The sequence below is a fragment of the Hemitrygon akajei genome, chromosome 4 (assembly GCF_048418815.1).
Source record: "Hemitrygon akajei chromosome 4, sHemAka1.3, whole genome shotgun sequence".
Taxonomy (NCBI): domain Eukaryota; kingdom Metazoa; phylum Chordata; class Chondrichthyes; order Myliobatiformes; family Dasyatidae; genus Hemitrygon; species Hemitrygon akajei.
In genome coordinates, this window is record NC_133127.1 from 54,030,021 (window position 1) to 54,046,051 (window position 16,031).

The 16,031-nt window shown below is 36.7% G+C and overlaps 1 protein-coding gene across 3 annotated transcripts in view; it reads left to right on the forward strand.

The window, feature by feature from the left end:
• LOC140726352 (protein Hook homolog 3) overlaps positions 1–16,031 on the forward strand; it is a 98,110-nt gene that overhangs the window by 71,730 nt on the left and 10,349 nt on the right. For all 3 annotated transcript variants that reach the window (XM_073042616.1, XM_073042617.1, XM_073042615.1), the window contains exons 15-21: positions 658–798; positions 3,471–3,558; positions 5,561–5,595; positions 12,266–12,348; positions 12,614–12,714; positions 13,753–13,857; positions 15,296–15,367. In XM_073042616.1, the coding sequence (XP_072898717.1) occupies positions 658–798; positions 3,471–3,558; positions 5,561–5,595; positions 12,266–12,348; positions 12,614–12,714; positions 13,753–13,857; positions 15,296–15,367 (625 nt within the window). The remainder of the gene's footprint in view (positions 1–657; positions 799–3,470; positions 3,559–5,560; positions 5,596–12,265; positions 12,349–12,613; positions 12,715–13,752; positions 13,858–15,295; positions 15,368–16,031) is intronic.

Consider the following 16,031-nt stretch of genomic DNA (forward strand, 5'->3'; position numbering starts at 1 on the left):
AACCTTTCTCTGCTGAGGTTTAAATGAAAGCTTATTACGGGCTGTTTAGTTCTTCTAAGGTCAGGAGTTTTGTAGTTAGATGAACTTATATAGAAACATTAAAACATGTTACTCAGAACAAAATAATTACAAGGTGAACTAAGTATCAGGTATACATCGTAGTATATAGCTTTCCATGGATGAATAGATTAATACTAAATTGAAATTCAGATGGGAAACTTCTGATGGAGCTAAGATTAACAATACCAAAGGTAAATCATGAGCAAAATAGAACGTATATTGAGGAAATAGGAAGGACTGAAAGGAAATGTGAATAAGAATATAGTTCATTTTTGTTTACTGTCATTCAACTGTGTACATGTATACTGACAAAAGAAACAACATTCCTCTGGACCAAGGTATACAACACAGTACATATAACTCATACAGAACACATAAAGTAATATTATCACCAATAAATGAACAAATAATAAAATATATTCCAGAAGGTGGACATTTTAGTGTAAGGTATGCAGTACTTGCAGCATAAGTTTAAAAAGTAAATAGAGCACTATTGTACTTCATACGTGATGAGACCTGGTGATAATGCAAAAGGAAAGAGCTTAAAAATGAGCCCTTAATGTCTCATGTTATTATCTTAAATCTCTGACCTTGTAGGGAAAAACTTATCCGATTGCAACATGAAAACAAAATCCTGAAGTTAAACCAAGAGGGCTCCGATAATGAAAAGATAGCTTTACTACAAAGTTTACTGGAAGATGCCAATAGGAGAGAGAGTGAACTGGAGACTGAGAACAGGTGATGAATATTTTTATGTACTATGTTAATTATATATATGTCTTCAATTGATTTATTCTTAGTGGTTCAGTGTACAGGTAGTCCCCGAGTTATGAACGTCTGACTTACAGACAACTTGTACTTACGAACCGAGGAAGGAGAACGCCATCCACCATTTTAAGTCAGATTGTGACGCTGTCCGCCATTTTAAGTTGGATCACGACGCCATCCATCATTTTAAGTCATTGCCGTTGACACTGTGTTGAGTGCTTAACTTTGTATTTGGCTCAAATTTTTCTTAGTAAGTTTCACCCTAAACCCCCCCCCCGTTCCGGTTGGCTGGTGGCACAGTGAAATCAGCGCCGGGAATGGAGGTTCCTGAGTTCATTCCAGAGAGAGACCGCTCCCGTGCCGGGTTGATGTCGATCCAGTGACTCACGTACCATCCGTGCCGGGTTGATGTCGAGCTTGCAACTCGACCTCGTAAAAAAATACACTGCCACCTCCAGTTTAAATTCCCATGTGGAATATTGTGGAGGATCAAATACCCAAACCCAGCACAGCCCCCACTTATCCCATTTAGCCTGTCTCAGCGCGGTGGTTCTTAAGACCCGGCGGACCTCAGGAGCCAGCGGAGCTTCGCCCACAGTGTTTCTGTTCCATTGATGAGAAGCGATCGCGATTGAAATTAAAATGGAAATAATAAAGCGTTTGGAAAGAGGTGAAACGCCATCGGTCATTGGAGAATTGTTAGGTTACAGTCGGTCAACGATCGAAACAATTTTAAAGGATAACAGATAAAGTGAGAATAATGGAGCGTGTGAATGGCCCTGCCCCGATGAAACCTACGATTATTACTAAGCAACGCAGTGGTATAATTATTGGAATACATATGTTTCTTAAGTGTTTTATATGCATAGAAAGGTAAAATACATACTATATACTAAGACAAACGTTTGACTAACTGACACTAAATAATACCGGATGTACTTGTTCCAACTTACGTACAAATCCGACTTAAAGACGGACTCAGGAACGGAACTGGTACATAACCCGGGGACTGCCTGTATAATAGTGGAACTGTACAGTGGCTTCCAAAAAGAATTTCTCGTGTGTTGCATAAACAAGTGAATTCAACTTGTGCTATGCTCATTTCAGTTAGGCGGATGATAAGATGATGTTTGAATGGGATATTATACATGAAAGGCCACAGAGCCTAGATATATAAACCCTAATTGTATGTAGGTTTATGCAAACAAGATTAAGTGAGGCATTTTATGTTTAACAAAACCCATAACACATTTTATTGAACTCCAAAACTTACGCAACCAAAGTAAGCTAAAAATTCTTACGTAACAACGTCATTACGTCAGGCCAGAATCTTAAAAGCGACAACCAACTCAATGTCGGTGGTTGTGAATTTTGTTCATTTCTCTCAATTACATTACCATACAGTATCTTGTATGAAGGTTGCTCAATGAGGAAAATTGCTAATGTGCACTGTATTAGTTTTGAAACTGTTTTCAGTTTTGAACAGGTTACTTCACTATTTTTGAAAGATAAGCTTTTATGAAAAAGATCAATTTTTAAAGGAAATATCAGTAGCTGGGTATATTAGCTAGAAACTCACTAATTATACATTATTAAAGAATCATGTGCCAGTAATCTGGAAAGGTCACAAGCAGAACCAGTGGCAGTGCTGTGGGGAAAGTTATTGAAAATAAAACAGTCTTCATAAATCCAATGCTGGCGACGGATTTCAGCGGAAATCAGAAGGTAACTGTATATGTGATTAGTCAATTCCTCAATGTGCACTTCTTCATTATGTACTATTAGCAAATACGGGGCATAAAGCATTTAAAAACTTTGTTCAGGATCTTACATGTGGCATGCAACACACTATGGAATCAAGGTGCAGGTATTTGTAATATCATGAATGTGCCAGAAAATCACAACAGCATTCTGGCCTCTCAAAATCCTTGGGGAAAGATGTGGCCAAAGTTATAGGAGCAGAGACTGTAATAGTCTTGGTTAGACTTCTGACCTACTGTGTGTCACTTACAACAGACAGATAGACAGAGAGACGTACTTTATTGATCCCGAGGTGCAATTGGGTAATTGGGTGCAAGTACTCCTACATAGCAATGACAGCTCCATAGAGTCAATGGACTCTATCCTTCTGTTTCTTAGGCAGACCCTTGGCCAAGGATGTCTTGCGTCACTACAGTCCTGTGCATTCTGATGTAGTTGAAGAGTCCAATGCAGGAAACACAGACTCTGCCTCTGTTGATGGAGCAATGGATGTGTAGCTGGGGATGTGGCCTTCATATGCTCTTGTTGACATCTAGTGGTTTCTCTCTCTTCCTGTAAATCTCTTACCATAGTGGGAACCCAGGTAAAGTGCTTACTCTAGGAGTCGGCTATTGGGTATGTGGTAGTTGTACCGGTTTATTGGAACCAGTTGTTTGAGGTTGGGACTTCAATTTTGGAAGTGCAGACTTTAATTTTGCTGAGACAGCATTGTTGATATCCGCAATGTTTTGAGGTGACTACTGTGGTTTGGGAAAATGTGTGAGACAGAGGAAACAAGTTGTCATCAAAAAGAGATAATTAAATGAGAACATTTGCATGAGGAAGAGAAGCATAGCTCTATAAAGATAACTGAAATTTCTTGCCTTTTTTTTTGTTAAAAGGCTAGCCAATCAGAGGATATTGGAAATACAGTCTCAGGTTGAAGAACTTCAGAAGGCACTACAGGATCAGGGGTCAAGGGCTGAAGATGTGAGTTACCTACTGGGTTAAAAAGTACTTGTGATAACATTCTTAGTTCAAAGTTATGCTCATAAACTGCATAAATTGTTTTAAAATAACCAATTAACTGAAATCCTTTTCAAATAGCTGAAACCTTCTTGCCTTTGCCATTTTGTTTGCGTCCAGTTTATTTTCTTAGCTTTTTCAAAATCAGCTGTCTTGCAGTATGTCATTTGACAAAGCAGTGTCACCCTTCATGTTATTGCTTATGTTGCTTTTATCAAAAAAATCACTATTCATTTTAATATTAGAATTCATCTCCAGTAGCCTTGCTTCATTGATATTATAGGTTCAAGTCTGCAATTTGCCAGTTTAACTTGATTGGTCTTTCCATACAAATATTTGACTGCTATAAAAGTAAATAACTTAATGATGACAGAGAGGTTAACACCTATTCATTGACCAGTGAAGTGCAGTAGCTTTTTGATGTTCTACTATTTTCTTTTAAACTTCTTAGATACATTCATTTTACATCCAATATTTCAGTCAATTTCTAGCAAAAGCATTTAAAAAACATATTCACATATAGCTTTATTTTCATTTTTGCTGAAAACTGTTGAAGAAAGAATGAGGAGTGTATATCCTTGACAATAAAGGGAAAAATACTGTTCTTATTTTTTTTTAAATTAGTAATGAACTTGAGTTGCTTTGTGTGTAACATTGGTAACCTATCATTGTGAATGCCATTATTTTATTTTTCAATTTTAGGAAATGCCAAGTAAATAATGCAAAATAAAACTGAGTCAAAATGTATTTTCCTAAGCAAGCATATTTTGCAGCTTGGATAAGGTTTCACAGTCATTATTTAAAGACAAGAATCTGTTAACAGATTAGTAAAGCTTATTTTAGCATGGTTAGCATCTTTTTTTTAACTAATTATATATTTCTATTGTGCAACAGGGAATTTGGAACTCATGAGCACATTTTAAAAATAATTTTGTATTGCACAGAGATTTACAAAGACAAGCACTCTTTTGCAGCTGGAAATTACATTTAAACTGAAATAATACATATCTCTGTCAGTTGGAACTGTTTGTAAAAGGTTCCAGACTTTGAAGAGAGTAGTTAGCAATCAGACTGAGAGGGTTGAGAGGAATGCTTACAGCATCACCAATGTATGCATTAGCTAGAAGTGAGTTAGTTCTATCTGGCATCCTTCTTGTGTTCCTTTAACACAATAATGTGCTTGAGGCAGGACTTCCTTCATTTTAAGACCTTTGAATTTAAAAACCATTTGATTTATATGCTTTTCATCGTGAAACTTTTATGGGTGTGCAAAATTTCTGCATTTATGAAATTAATTTAAGAAAAATAACTTTCTGTACGATAGGAATGTTTAATTATAAAGTAACATTAGAAATTATTATTCCCTTAGTCTTTCCTTTCTGTGTTCCATTTGTTTCAGCAATAGTCAGAAAATTGGATGCTGCTCCACATAATGATCAAAAATGGCAGCCTGTACATTTGTTTCATTTCTGTAAATATCATTTGTGTTTTAGTGTGGAAACTGGAAGCCACTCATTTGCTTGAAAACAATGTGGATATTAAGAAATATGTATGAATAAAGTTCTCCAGATCAGGAGAGATGAAGGAGCTGCTACTGGTATCAGCTGAGAAGACAGACAAAACATACATGTGCCACAAATTAAGAGGCTTAAAATTTTTCTCGTTCATCTGTTACTGAAGAGTTTCTTCTGCTGGCTGGTGTTTTTGCTTCATACTAACATATTATCTCTGTTTCTTGCCATGGCCATCTGCTGTAGGCTATTGTGAGTATGCCTTCTTTTAAGTAACATCTTACCTTGCTAACTGCCAGCATTTACTAATGTCAAACTGAAATACTGAAACTTCAAAAATCACAATATTTGTACAGTTGCACTAATTAAGTTTGTATTTCAATATTCTGTTCACTTTGCATTTGGTACTTAGTATTTCATTTTTATCATTTACATTTGTGTATCTTTTTTTTTAGTCAATTTTGCTGAAAAAGAAACTGGATGAACATTTGTAAGTATGGTTTTAAACTCCTTTAAAGAAATGTTGAATAGGCCAAATAAAGTCAAAGTTAAATTGTATTGTCATATGCACAAGTACTTGTATATAGAGGTGTCTGACAGATTTACTTGCAGCAAAATCACAGGCATATCATATCACATAAGCAGCCTTTACAAGAAAAACAAAAGTATAAATTATTCACTATTTTTACAAGAAAGAACACAATAATAAAAAATCTAAGTCCATTTTAGTGAAAAATGACCATAGTATTGCTAAATTGTAGTGATGAGGGTTTTACCAGTTGGTTCATGAATTAAATGACTGAAGGAAAGTAGCTGTTCTTGAATCCGGTGGCGAAGGACTTCTAGCTTCTCTACCTCCTTCCTGATGGTAGCTGCAAGAAGATGCCTGGTCCTGATGGTGGGGTCTTTCATGATAGGTGTTGCCTTCAGACAGCACCTCCTTTCGATACTACCACTGGTAGGAGGGATATACCCATGGTGTATCAGGAAGAGTCAACTACTCTGCAGTTTGCTTATTTATTCAGAGATATAGCATGGAACAGGCCTCTCCAGTGCTTTGAGCCACACTACCTAGCAGCCCACCTGTTTAGCTTAATCATGGGACAATTTACAGTGACTAATCAACTTACTAACCAGTATGTCTTTGGACTGTGGGAGTAAACCAGAGCACACGGAGGAAACCCACACACTTATGGAAAGGATGTACAGATTATCCGACAGACTGCATCAGAATTAAACTCTGAACTCTTGACGCCCTGAGCTGCACTAGTGTTGTGCTAGCTGTGGCAATCATTTTTTAAGTTCCTGTGCATTCAAATTAGCGTACTGGATCAAAGTTCAACTAGTCAGGATACTTTCAACACGACATTTGCAGAAGTTTGTTAATAAGGCATTAGTATAATGTTATACTGTTATTAGTTATTTTTTTTTAAATATCTAAGCACTTTCAATATGCTTTATGGTATGTGGAAATACTTTCTGTAAATCCTTTTTAAAAATTCTAGTTTGCTAATACTGCCTAATCGGTCATCTCTGAATAATCAACAAAGTAATGCTAGGTATTGTGGAAAGAGCTTTCAGGTGCTTCAACTCACCCATAAACTGCCCCCCCCCCCCCATTGCTCACTGTGGGTTTCATCAAGAGCATGCAGCTCAAGACCTCATTACAGCTTTGGTCCAAAATGGAATAAAAAGCTGAATTCTATAGATCAACAAATTTTAGCCTTGCCAGCGATGCCCAGACACTGAAAATAGGATAAAGTATTCTCAACAAAAGAAAAGTGGTAAAAGGACTTGGCGAATGAAAGGACATTGCAAATAAAAGTGAAAAATCATATTTTAAAAGCAATCCAAATCTATTTTCCAAGCTACACACTATTTAAACAGTTTATTTTTAATGTTCAAGTAAGAGACAGAAATTCTTAAATTTGATGCATGATTCATTAGGAACGTGCTAATTTCTGCTTGAGCTCCATTTTACCATCCAAATCTGTCAATTTTCTTACCATCCAAATAACTGATCATGTGCATCTGAATGTGATAGAGAATTTTAAGGATTCACACTCATTGTGAAAAATTTTGGTTTCAGTCCTAACTGCTTTATCCTGATGCTGTGATCTCTGCTTTGAAGGAATGGGGAAGGGGGGGAATTGAAAGAGTGGGGGAGGGGAAGAGAACCTGAAGGGTGGTGGTGGGAGGGGAAGAGGGAAGGAAGTAGAAAGTCACCAGTCTAATTTCTAGGATGAGAGAGAGTTGTCCTGTTTAAATAGTGGCTAGGTAATTTGTATTCTTGGAGTTTAGAAGATTTAGGGGCGACTTTAGTTAAATATGTAAGTTTCTAAGGTGCTTGACAGGGTAGTTGTTGAGGTGTTTTCACCAATGAGAGAGCCATGAACAAGGGGACATAACTACAAAGTAAGGGAATGGTCATTTTAAAGTGATGTGCATAGAAACATCTTCTCCCAGAGCTCTGTGAATCTCTGGAACACCATTTAAAGTGGCAATAGGTAAGTATTTGAAAGACTAAAAAATTTAGCATTATGAGAAACAGGCACATAAGAGGAGCTCAGGCCAAGTCAATCAGTGGATGGAGGAAGGAAGAAGGAAAAGAAGAAGGAAGAAAGAAGAATGAAGGGAAATGATGGAATGGGAAGGGAGAAGGAGCGTGGGAGGAAAGTAGGAAAGGGAAGTGGGTGAAGGAAGGGGTAAGAGGAGGTGAAATAAAAAGAGAATACCAAAAGTTTAATTATAAAAAGTAAAAGAGAGACAAGAGTGGATATTGGACTGCTGGAAAATGACACTGGAGAGTTAGTAATGGGGAATAAACAATTGGCAGAAAAAGTGAATGAGTTTTTGCATCAGTCTTCACTTTGGAAGGCTAAAGCAACATGCCAGAAATTTGAATGTCAAGGGGCAGAAATGAGCGTAGTTGTTATTACTAAGGAGAACATGCATTGGAAGATAAAAGGTCTGAAGATGGGTAAGTCTTGGATCAGCATGTGGAATTATGATGCTAGCCATTAGTGAGACTTGGTTGCAGGAGGGGGAGGACTGGCAGCTCAGTGTTCTGGGGTTCTGTTGTTCTTGATGATAAACTGGGAGGGATGAAAGGGGAGGGTTGGCAGTTCTAATCAGGAAAAATGTCACGGCAGTGCTTAGTAAGGACAGACTTGAGAGTTCATCTAGTGAGGCTTTACGGGTAGACTGAGCAATTAGACAGGTATGATCAGGTTAATGGGATTATATTATAGACCACCCATCAGTTTGTAGGATTTAGAGAAGCAAATATATAGAGAGATCACAGACTGTTGCAAGAAACACAAGGTTGTAGTAGGTGATTTTAACTTGCCACACGTTGACTGGGACTTCTATGTCATAAAAGGGCTGGATGGGAATGAGTTTGTCTACTGTGATCAGGAAAATTTCCTTAATCACTTCATAGAAATCCCAACTAGAGAGAGTGTGATATTAGATCTTGTGTTAGGAAATGAAACAGGGCAGGTAGGTGACATAAGCTTGTTTAGGGGAACACTTTACATCTAGTGATCATAATGCCATTTATTTCAAAGTAATAATGGAAAAGGATAGGTTTGGTTCTCTGGTTGAGATTCTAAATTAGAGAAAGGCTGATTTTGATAGTATCAGAAAGGATCTGGCAAATGTAGATTAGGATAGGTTGTTTTCTGGCAAAGGTGAACTTGGTAAGTAGAAGGGCTTCAAAAGTGAAGTTTTGAGAGTACAGAGTTTTTATGTTCTTGTAAAATAAAAGACAATGATAACAAGTTTATGGAACCTTGGTTTTTGAGAGATATTGAAGCTCTGGTTAAGAAAAAGATGGAGGTGCACAACAGATAGAGGTAGATAGGTACTTGAGTGCAAGAAATGCAAGAGAGTGTTTAAAGAAATCAGGAGGGCTAAAAGAATACACTGTGTTGCTCTAGCAGACAAGCTGAAAGAGAACCTAAGGACTTCTACAGATGTATTGAGCAAAAAGGTAGCAAGGGGTAAAACTGGTCCCTCTGGAAGATCAGAATGGTAATCTATGCATGGAGCTGTAAGTGATGTGGAGATCTTAAATGGATTTTTTTGCATTTGTAGTTACTCAGGAGATGGAAGCAGAGTCTATAGAAGTGAGGCAAAACATCAGTGAGATCATGGACACTATATAGATTACAGAGAAGGAGATGTTTGTTCTCTTGAGACAAATTAAGGTGGATAAATCACCAGGGTCTGACCAGGTGGACCCTGTGGGAGGCTAGTGCAGAAATTGTAGGGGCCTGAGCAGAGATATCTAGAACACCCTTGACCATGGATGATGTGCCAGATGACTGGAGGATAGCTAATGTTCCATTGTTTAAGAAAGGCTCTAAGAATAATTTAGTTACAAGACAGTCGTGTCTAACCAATCTTACAGAGTTGTTTGAGGAAGTTACCAGGAAAGTTGATGAGGCAAGGCAGTGGCTATTGTCTACATGGCCTTGAAGGCTCAGTTGCTTAGTATTCAAGATGAGGTAGTAAATTGGATTAGACATTGGCATTACAGGAGAAGCCAGAGAATGGTAGTAGATGGTTGCCTCTCTGACTGGAGGCTTGTGACTAGTGGTGTGCTGCAGGGATTGGTGCTGGGCCCATTGTTGTTTGGTATCTATATCAACGATCTGGATGGTAATGCAGAAGACTGGACCAGCAAATTTGTGGATTGCACCAACATTGGAGATGTAATCCTGCAGGATCTGAAACAGCTGGAAAAATGAGCTGAAATATAGCAGATGAAATTTAATGCAGACAAGTTTGAGCTGTTGCATTTTGGTGGGTGGGTCAAGCAGGGTAAGTCTTACATGATGAGCAGTAAGGCACTGAGGAGTGTGGTAGAGTAGAAGGATCTGGAAATACAGTTCCATAATTCCTTGAAAGTGGCATCATAGGTAGATAGGGTCGTAAAGAAAGCTTTTTCATATTGGCCTTAATAAATCAATGTATTGAGTACAAGAGTTGGGATGTTTTGTTGAAATTGTATAAGATTGTTGGGGGCAAATTTGTATGCAGTTTTGGTCACTTACCTACAGGAAAGATATCAATAAAATTGGAAGTTTGAATAGTTAGGACTTTATTCCCTAGAACATAGAAGATTGAGGGAAGATTTGATAGCAATATACAAAATTATGAGGGGTGTCTATAGGGTAAATGCAAGCAGGCTTTTTCCACTGAGGTCGCATGAGGCTACAACTAGAGGCCATGAGTTAAAGGTGAAATGTTTAAGGGGAACTTCTTCACTCAACAGGTGGTGAGAGTGTGGAATGAGCTGCCAGTGCCAGTGGTGGATGTGGGTTTGATTTCACCATTTAAGGGAAATTTCGATATGTACATGGCTGGGAAGGGTATGGAGGGCTATGGTCCAGTGCAGGTTGATGAGACTAGCTAGATTAATGGTTCGGCACAGACTAGATGGGCCAGACGGCCTATTTCTTTGCTGTAGTGCTCTATAGCTATGTCCTCCAGTGCAGATAGCTGCATATGCTTGTTCCATCTGCTCCTGTGGAGTAGTAGAGTGTCATGCAGCAGATATCAGTAATGATTGGTATTGAGCAGCAGATCTGGGCTGAAATGGAACTGAGGCGGCTAAAAGTTAGGCTGTCCTGTGCGTACTTGGTATGCCTGGAAGGCACTTTTACAAGCCCAGGTCATTCCTGCAGAAGAGTGTTAGAACAAAGCAAATGAGCAATGTAAAGAAGAATCGGTTGCAGCAAATGTGTTTAAGGATGATTTGGATCCTCATGCTTTTGTCATTCCAAGGTTTTTCAGGAGTCAAGAATGAGGCTTAAAATTTGTTTCTTACGGTTGTTTTCTTAAGCGCTACAAGAACAAAAGAAACAGGAGGAAAAGAAAGAGCAAAGAGACCGATAAAATGTGGTCTGGTCTTCTTATACCAGACCACTAAGAGCGCACATTCTATTGAAAATTCTATATCTTAAATTAACCTGTAGGATGGCCCTTAGTTAAGTAACATAATAGCTGCCACTGAAACTAAGAAGTTTCCTTAAAAAAATACAGAGGCAACTGCAACCACTAGAGAACCTACTGAACAATTACATGTATATGGATAATTATATAAAAATACAAACAAGAAAGTTAAACAAAGGAAAATAACAGTTATACAATACAATCCAACAGATGCAGTCTAAACTGCTGAGTTCCTCCAGTGTTTTGTGTGTTTTGTGTTTTGTCTTTTGAGATGTAAGGAAAGTCCATTCCTTCAGGATGTTGTGTGCATTAGAAAGTATTAGCATTAAGGAGAGAATGGGCAAACTTGGATTGATTTCTCTGTTAAATGACACTTGGAGCATTGTGTATGATTTTTGGACACCATTAAGGAATGGTGTGGAAGCTTTGGAAAGGGTACAGACGAGATCCACCAGGATGTTGCTGGGATTCAGAAGTAGTGATGAGGAGAGATTGGACAAATTTGTATTGGTTTTTTTTAAATGTTGGAGGCTGAGGGGTGACCTGTTAGAAGTGTATAAAATTATGAGAGGCATGGAAAGAGTAGTCACTATCTTTTTATAAGTGTGGAACTATCAAATACTAGAAGGCACAGGCTTAAGGTGAGAGGGCAAAAGTTTAAAGGGGATTTGAGGAAAGTTTTACTTTACACAGAGAGTGGTGGGTGCCTGAAATGTGCTGCTGGGGAAGTGGTGGAAGCAGATGCACTAGCAACATTTGAACAGACAAATGAAGAGGCAAAGAATGGAGGGATTTAGGCTATGTACAGATAGATGTTCAGTTTAAGTTGGCATCATGGTTAGCACAGATATTGTGGACATAAGGGCTATTCCTATGCTGTAAAATTCTGTATGTCATATAGACTTGGAAAGACTGTGTCAAGGAAGAAGAATTTTTTTATAACATTGACCAAATCACATTGATGGCTATTGGTAACACATCTGCACTTTCAAAAAGTTGCTTAATTTCATTAAAGGCATTTTTCATTTGTGCAATATCTGTTTTCTGGTATTTTACAAGCCCCTAGATTTTTTCAGTTTCTAACAAATGGTCATAATCTTTTCATGGAGTTTATTGTAAGAAACTAAAAATTTAGTAATTTTTTCAATACTTTGGTGGTATAATGTCTTGGTGTTGAACTCATGTATTGGATGTTTCAGGGAGAAGCTTCATGAAGCACATACAGAGCTTCAGAAGAAACGAGCATACATTGATGACTTGGAACCAAAATACAACAACAGCTGTAAGTTTTAAAAATATATATACATAAATAAAGCAGTATTTATTGTTATATTTATAATAATTAAACATTTTGTTACAAAACCTATCCATCATATATGATCTAATCTTAAATTTGACTGTACTCTTTCAGTACTGGAGGCTTAGATATGATTTTCCTCTTACTATACACAGTGACAAGTAATTTACTTTTGAAAATTCCTGTAATTTTGCTGTGACTTAGAAACTCAATTTATTCAGCTGATCAGTTGTATACCTACCTTGTATAGCTCAAAAGATTGAAGAGCTTCAGGAAGCCTTAAGAAAGAAGGATGAAGATATGAAGCAAATGGAGGACAGATATAAGAAGTATCTAGAAAAAGCAAAGAGTGTGAGTTAAATATTTCTAAGTTCCCTGAAGATATTATACAATCCTGAAAATTACTATTAATATAAAAGGGTTACTAATACTGTTTTGGTTGTTCTTTAATGGTTTATTTTGCACAGGGGAATAAAATAAAGTTATTGAGTTGTGTATGGCTGAGATTCAGTTATGTTGAAGCTGTAGATATAGTTTCTCCTTGATCTTAAAATCAAACCTCAAGTTATCACTGACTCACCTAAGCCATTTGCCAATGGCATATAAAAATGACATTGAGTGACAGGAGGATTATAAGACTTTGAGCTAGAACAGTGTATTGTGTGGAGGGAAAATCTTGAAAATTAACAATGTCATTGGGATAAATGGGGGGGAAAACAGACTGGCAAGTGAACATACGAGGTTTCTGGTAATAAATGTACATCATACAGTGGTGCTAGAAAGTTTGTGAACCCTGTAGAATTTCCCTATTTCTGAATAAATATAAACCTAAAATGTGATCAGAACTACACACAAGTCCTAAAACTAGACAAAGAGAACCCAATTAAATAAATGATACAAAAATCATTATATTTGTTAATTTATTTATTGAGAAAAATGATCCAATATTACATGTAATATTTACATGTAGGCTTTACAATTCTACCGCCAGGACTTAAGAACTTTTTAAAAGCTATTATTAATGCTTTTTGAGATAGTGATTTAGATGCATATCATATTTTTTACTGAGTTAAGTATTGTATGTAATTAGTTTTGCTACAACAAGTGTATGGGACGTTGGAAAAAAAGTTGAATTTCCCCATGGGGATGAATAAAGTATCTATCTATCTATCTATCTATCTATCTATGTATTTGTTGGAAAAAGTATGTGAACCAATATACCCCACTGTATATTAACTTGCATAGTCATGAGAATACCCTGTGCTTATGCTCCCTCAGTTAGCCTCTCTATGTTTGATTAAGATACCTCTATGTATTATTCCTGTTCTTTTCTTCAAAATTAGCCACCAAGTAATAACTGTTTGAACATAATTGTTCTACTTGTTTTAGGTTATCAGAACTTTGGACCCTAAGCAGAACCAAGGAGCAGCCCCAGAAGTTCAGTCTCTGAAAAATCAACTGCAAGAAAAGGAACGAATGTTGCATTCTTTATCGGTATGATACTTTTCTTTAAGTTAACTGAGCAGTAAACGTATTTCTGTTTTCTTATCTACATTTTATTCTGATTTAATTAATCTATTCCCAGAATTTCGATAATTGCATTCATTCTTACATTGTGAATTCATTACACTGCAATCTGTTGAACAAGAGCCCTCCCATTTGGCTTGTGCTTGATACCTAATTAGCTAATAACATTCTGACCTGGTACAGGCACAGCTTCATCTTAACCTTATGAAGGATAAAATACTTACCACCATTGGAGCAAACATTGTGGTGTCTAAGGTCAATAGTGAATCAGACACCATGGAAGATAATGGTATTCAAATATCTAATACTGCTCCTTAAATACCACTTTACAATATGTCTCCTTGGACTTACAGACTGCAAATGCTGCAATCGCATATCTCTTAAATTTACTCCTCCCTTTAACCTGTCTACCGGCAATTAACCATGAATGACAATGTGACTTGACAGGGATGAAGAATGAGAAGAGGGTGGGAATGTGACATACCATTACTCAATTGAGCATTTCACAGAATCACAAATACCACAGCCGAGAAGTCCATTTAACCTTTTGATTCCATGCAGGCTAAATGCAAGAGCAATCCGGGTGATCTGAAACTCTTATTCCCCTGCTCTGTTAGAAAATCATATTTGAATGTTACTCTTATTTCCTTCCAAAGATTCTAACCAATCGCTCCATAAAAATGCTTTTCTTCATTACTCTTCTGGTGCTTTTGCCAGTTATCTTCATTCTTAGACTTCTGTTTCCTAGCCATTCTGGCAATGGAACATTTCCTCATATCCACTCTATTTAAGCACTTCTTCATTTTAAATATGTTCATCAGATCCCTGTTAACCTTTTTTGTTTCCAAGAAAACAACTTTTCCAGCCTATCCATTTAACTTTAATTTTTTTTTCTCATCAGCAGTGATATAGGCAGTGCATGTAATGTGGAGATTATTTTTGGAGTGTGATATTGAATAATAACAGCTTGTATTGGTTTATTATTTTGTACAAACCATTACACAGTTCATTGAGCTAGATTAAGTGTAATGAATAAAGTGTAAAAGCTACCGAATAAGTACAGTTGTTATCTTCTTTGCAGAATAACATCTACGTTCTTCTATCTACATCAAGATCTACATAGATCTACATCTACTTCAAGAACAATTTGATAAATATGTAAATAAAGAGCTCTATCTTTCTTTCTTTCCTTTCATCAAATGTACTCCTAATTTTGTGTTGTTAGAAAACCAATGTTTTCAATGATCTAGCAGGTTGTGTACAGAATTCTTTCACTCCAGCAACCTTATTTACCTTTGTATTTGACTTATCAGTGCTTAATTCAAGTATTTTACCATTTGGAATTAGACGAATTAGTCTATTGAGCTAAAATCTTTATTTTTTCCCCAAAACATTTTGCTTTTAGAAAGAATATGAGAAGACAAAGATTCAGAGAGATCATGAAGAGAAGCTAATTGTTAGTGCATGGTATAACATGGTAAGAATATGAAAAAATGGATAAATTGTTGATAGTGAACAATGGGAAAAGAAATGGGTTAACATCATACAAGGTGTCTAGAGAGATAAAGTGGGAGCATATAAGTAGAAACACAGAGAAAGCTGCAGCCTTGTGCCCCTTGAAAATTCATTTCATTGTTCACATCTTCAAATATTCATCTTAATTTTTCCTTAAATTTCATCACACCTACCTTAACAGAACATTTGATTTTACACTCCCATGCTCCTTTCAAGATTCTATCTATTGTTCTGCAGTTACAAGCATGTAAGAATTGCATTTAACTATTCCCTTAAAAAGCACTTAAATAATATCCCTTATGGGTCATCCCTTTTCCAAAGAAATAAAACAAAAAAATAGATCTATTACCCACTGTAATGATTTTTATTTCTGTTCTTTTTTGAGTGCACCAGCCATTATGCTACAATCTAACCCTGTCAGCATCTTTAATAGAAAATGCCGGAAACTTTCTACAAATCAATCAGTGTCTTCAGAAAGAGAATGAATTGACTTTTCAGGTCAAAATCTCTTCATCAGAACTTAAGACTATTCAGTGACTCTGCTCATTCTGTACAGTTTGTAATATAAAATGTTAACTTCCTGAACTGCTAACTATTTCCATCGTTTTCTTTTATTTTTAATTTAC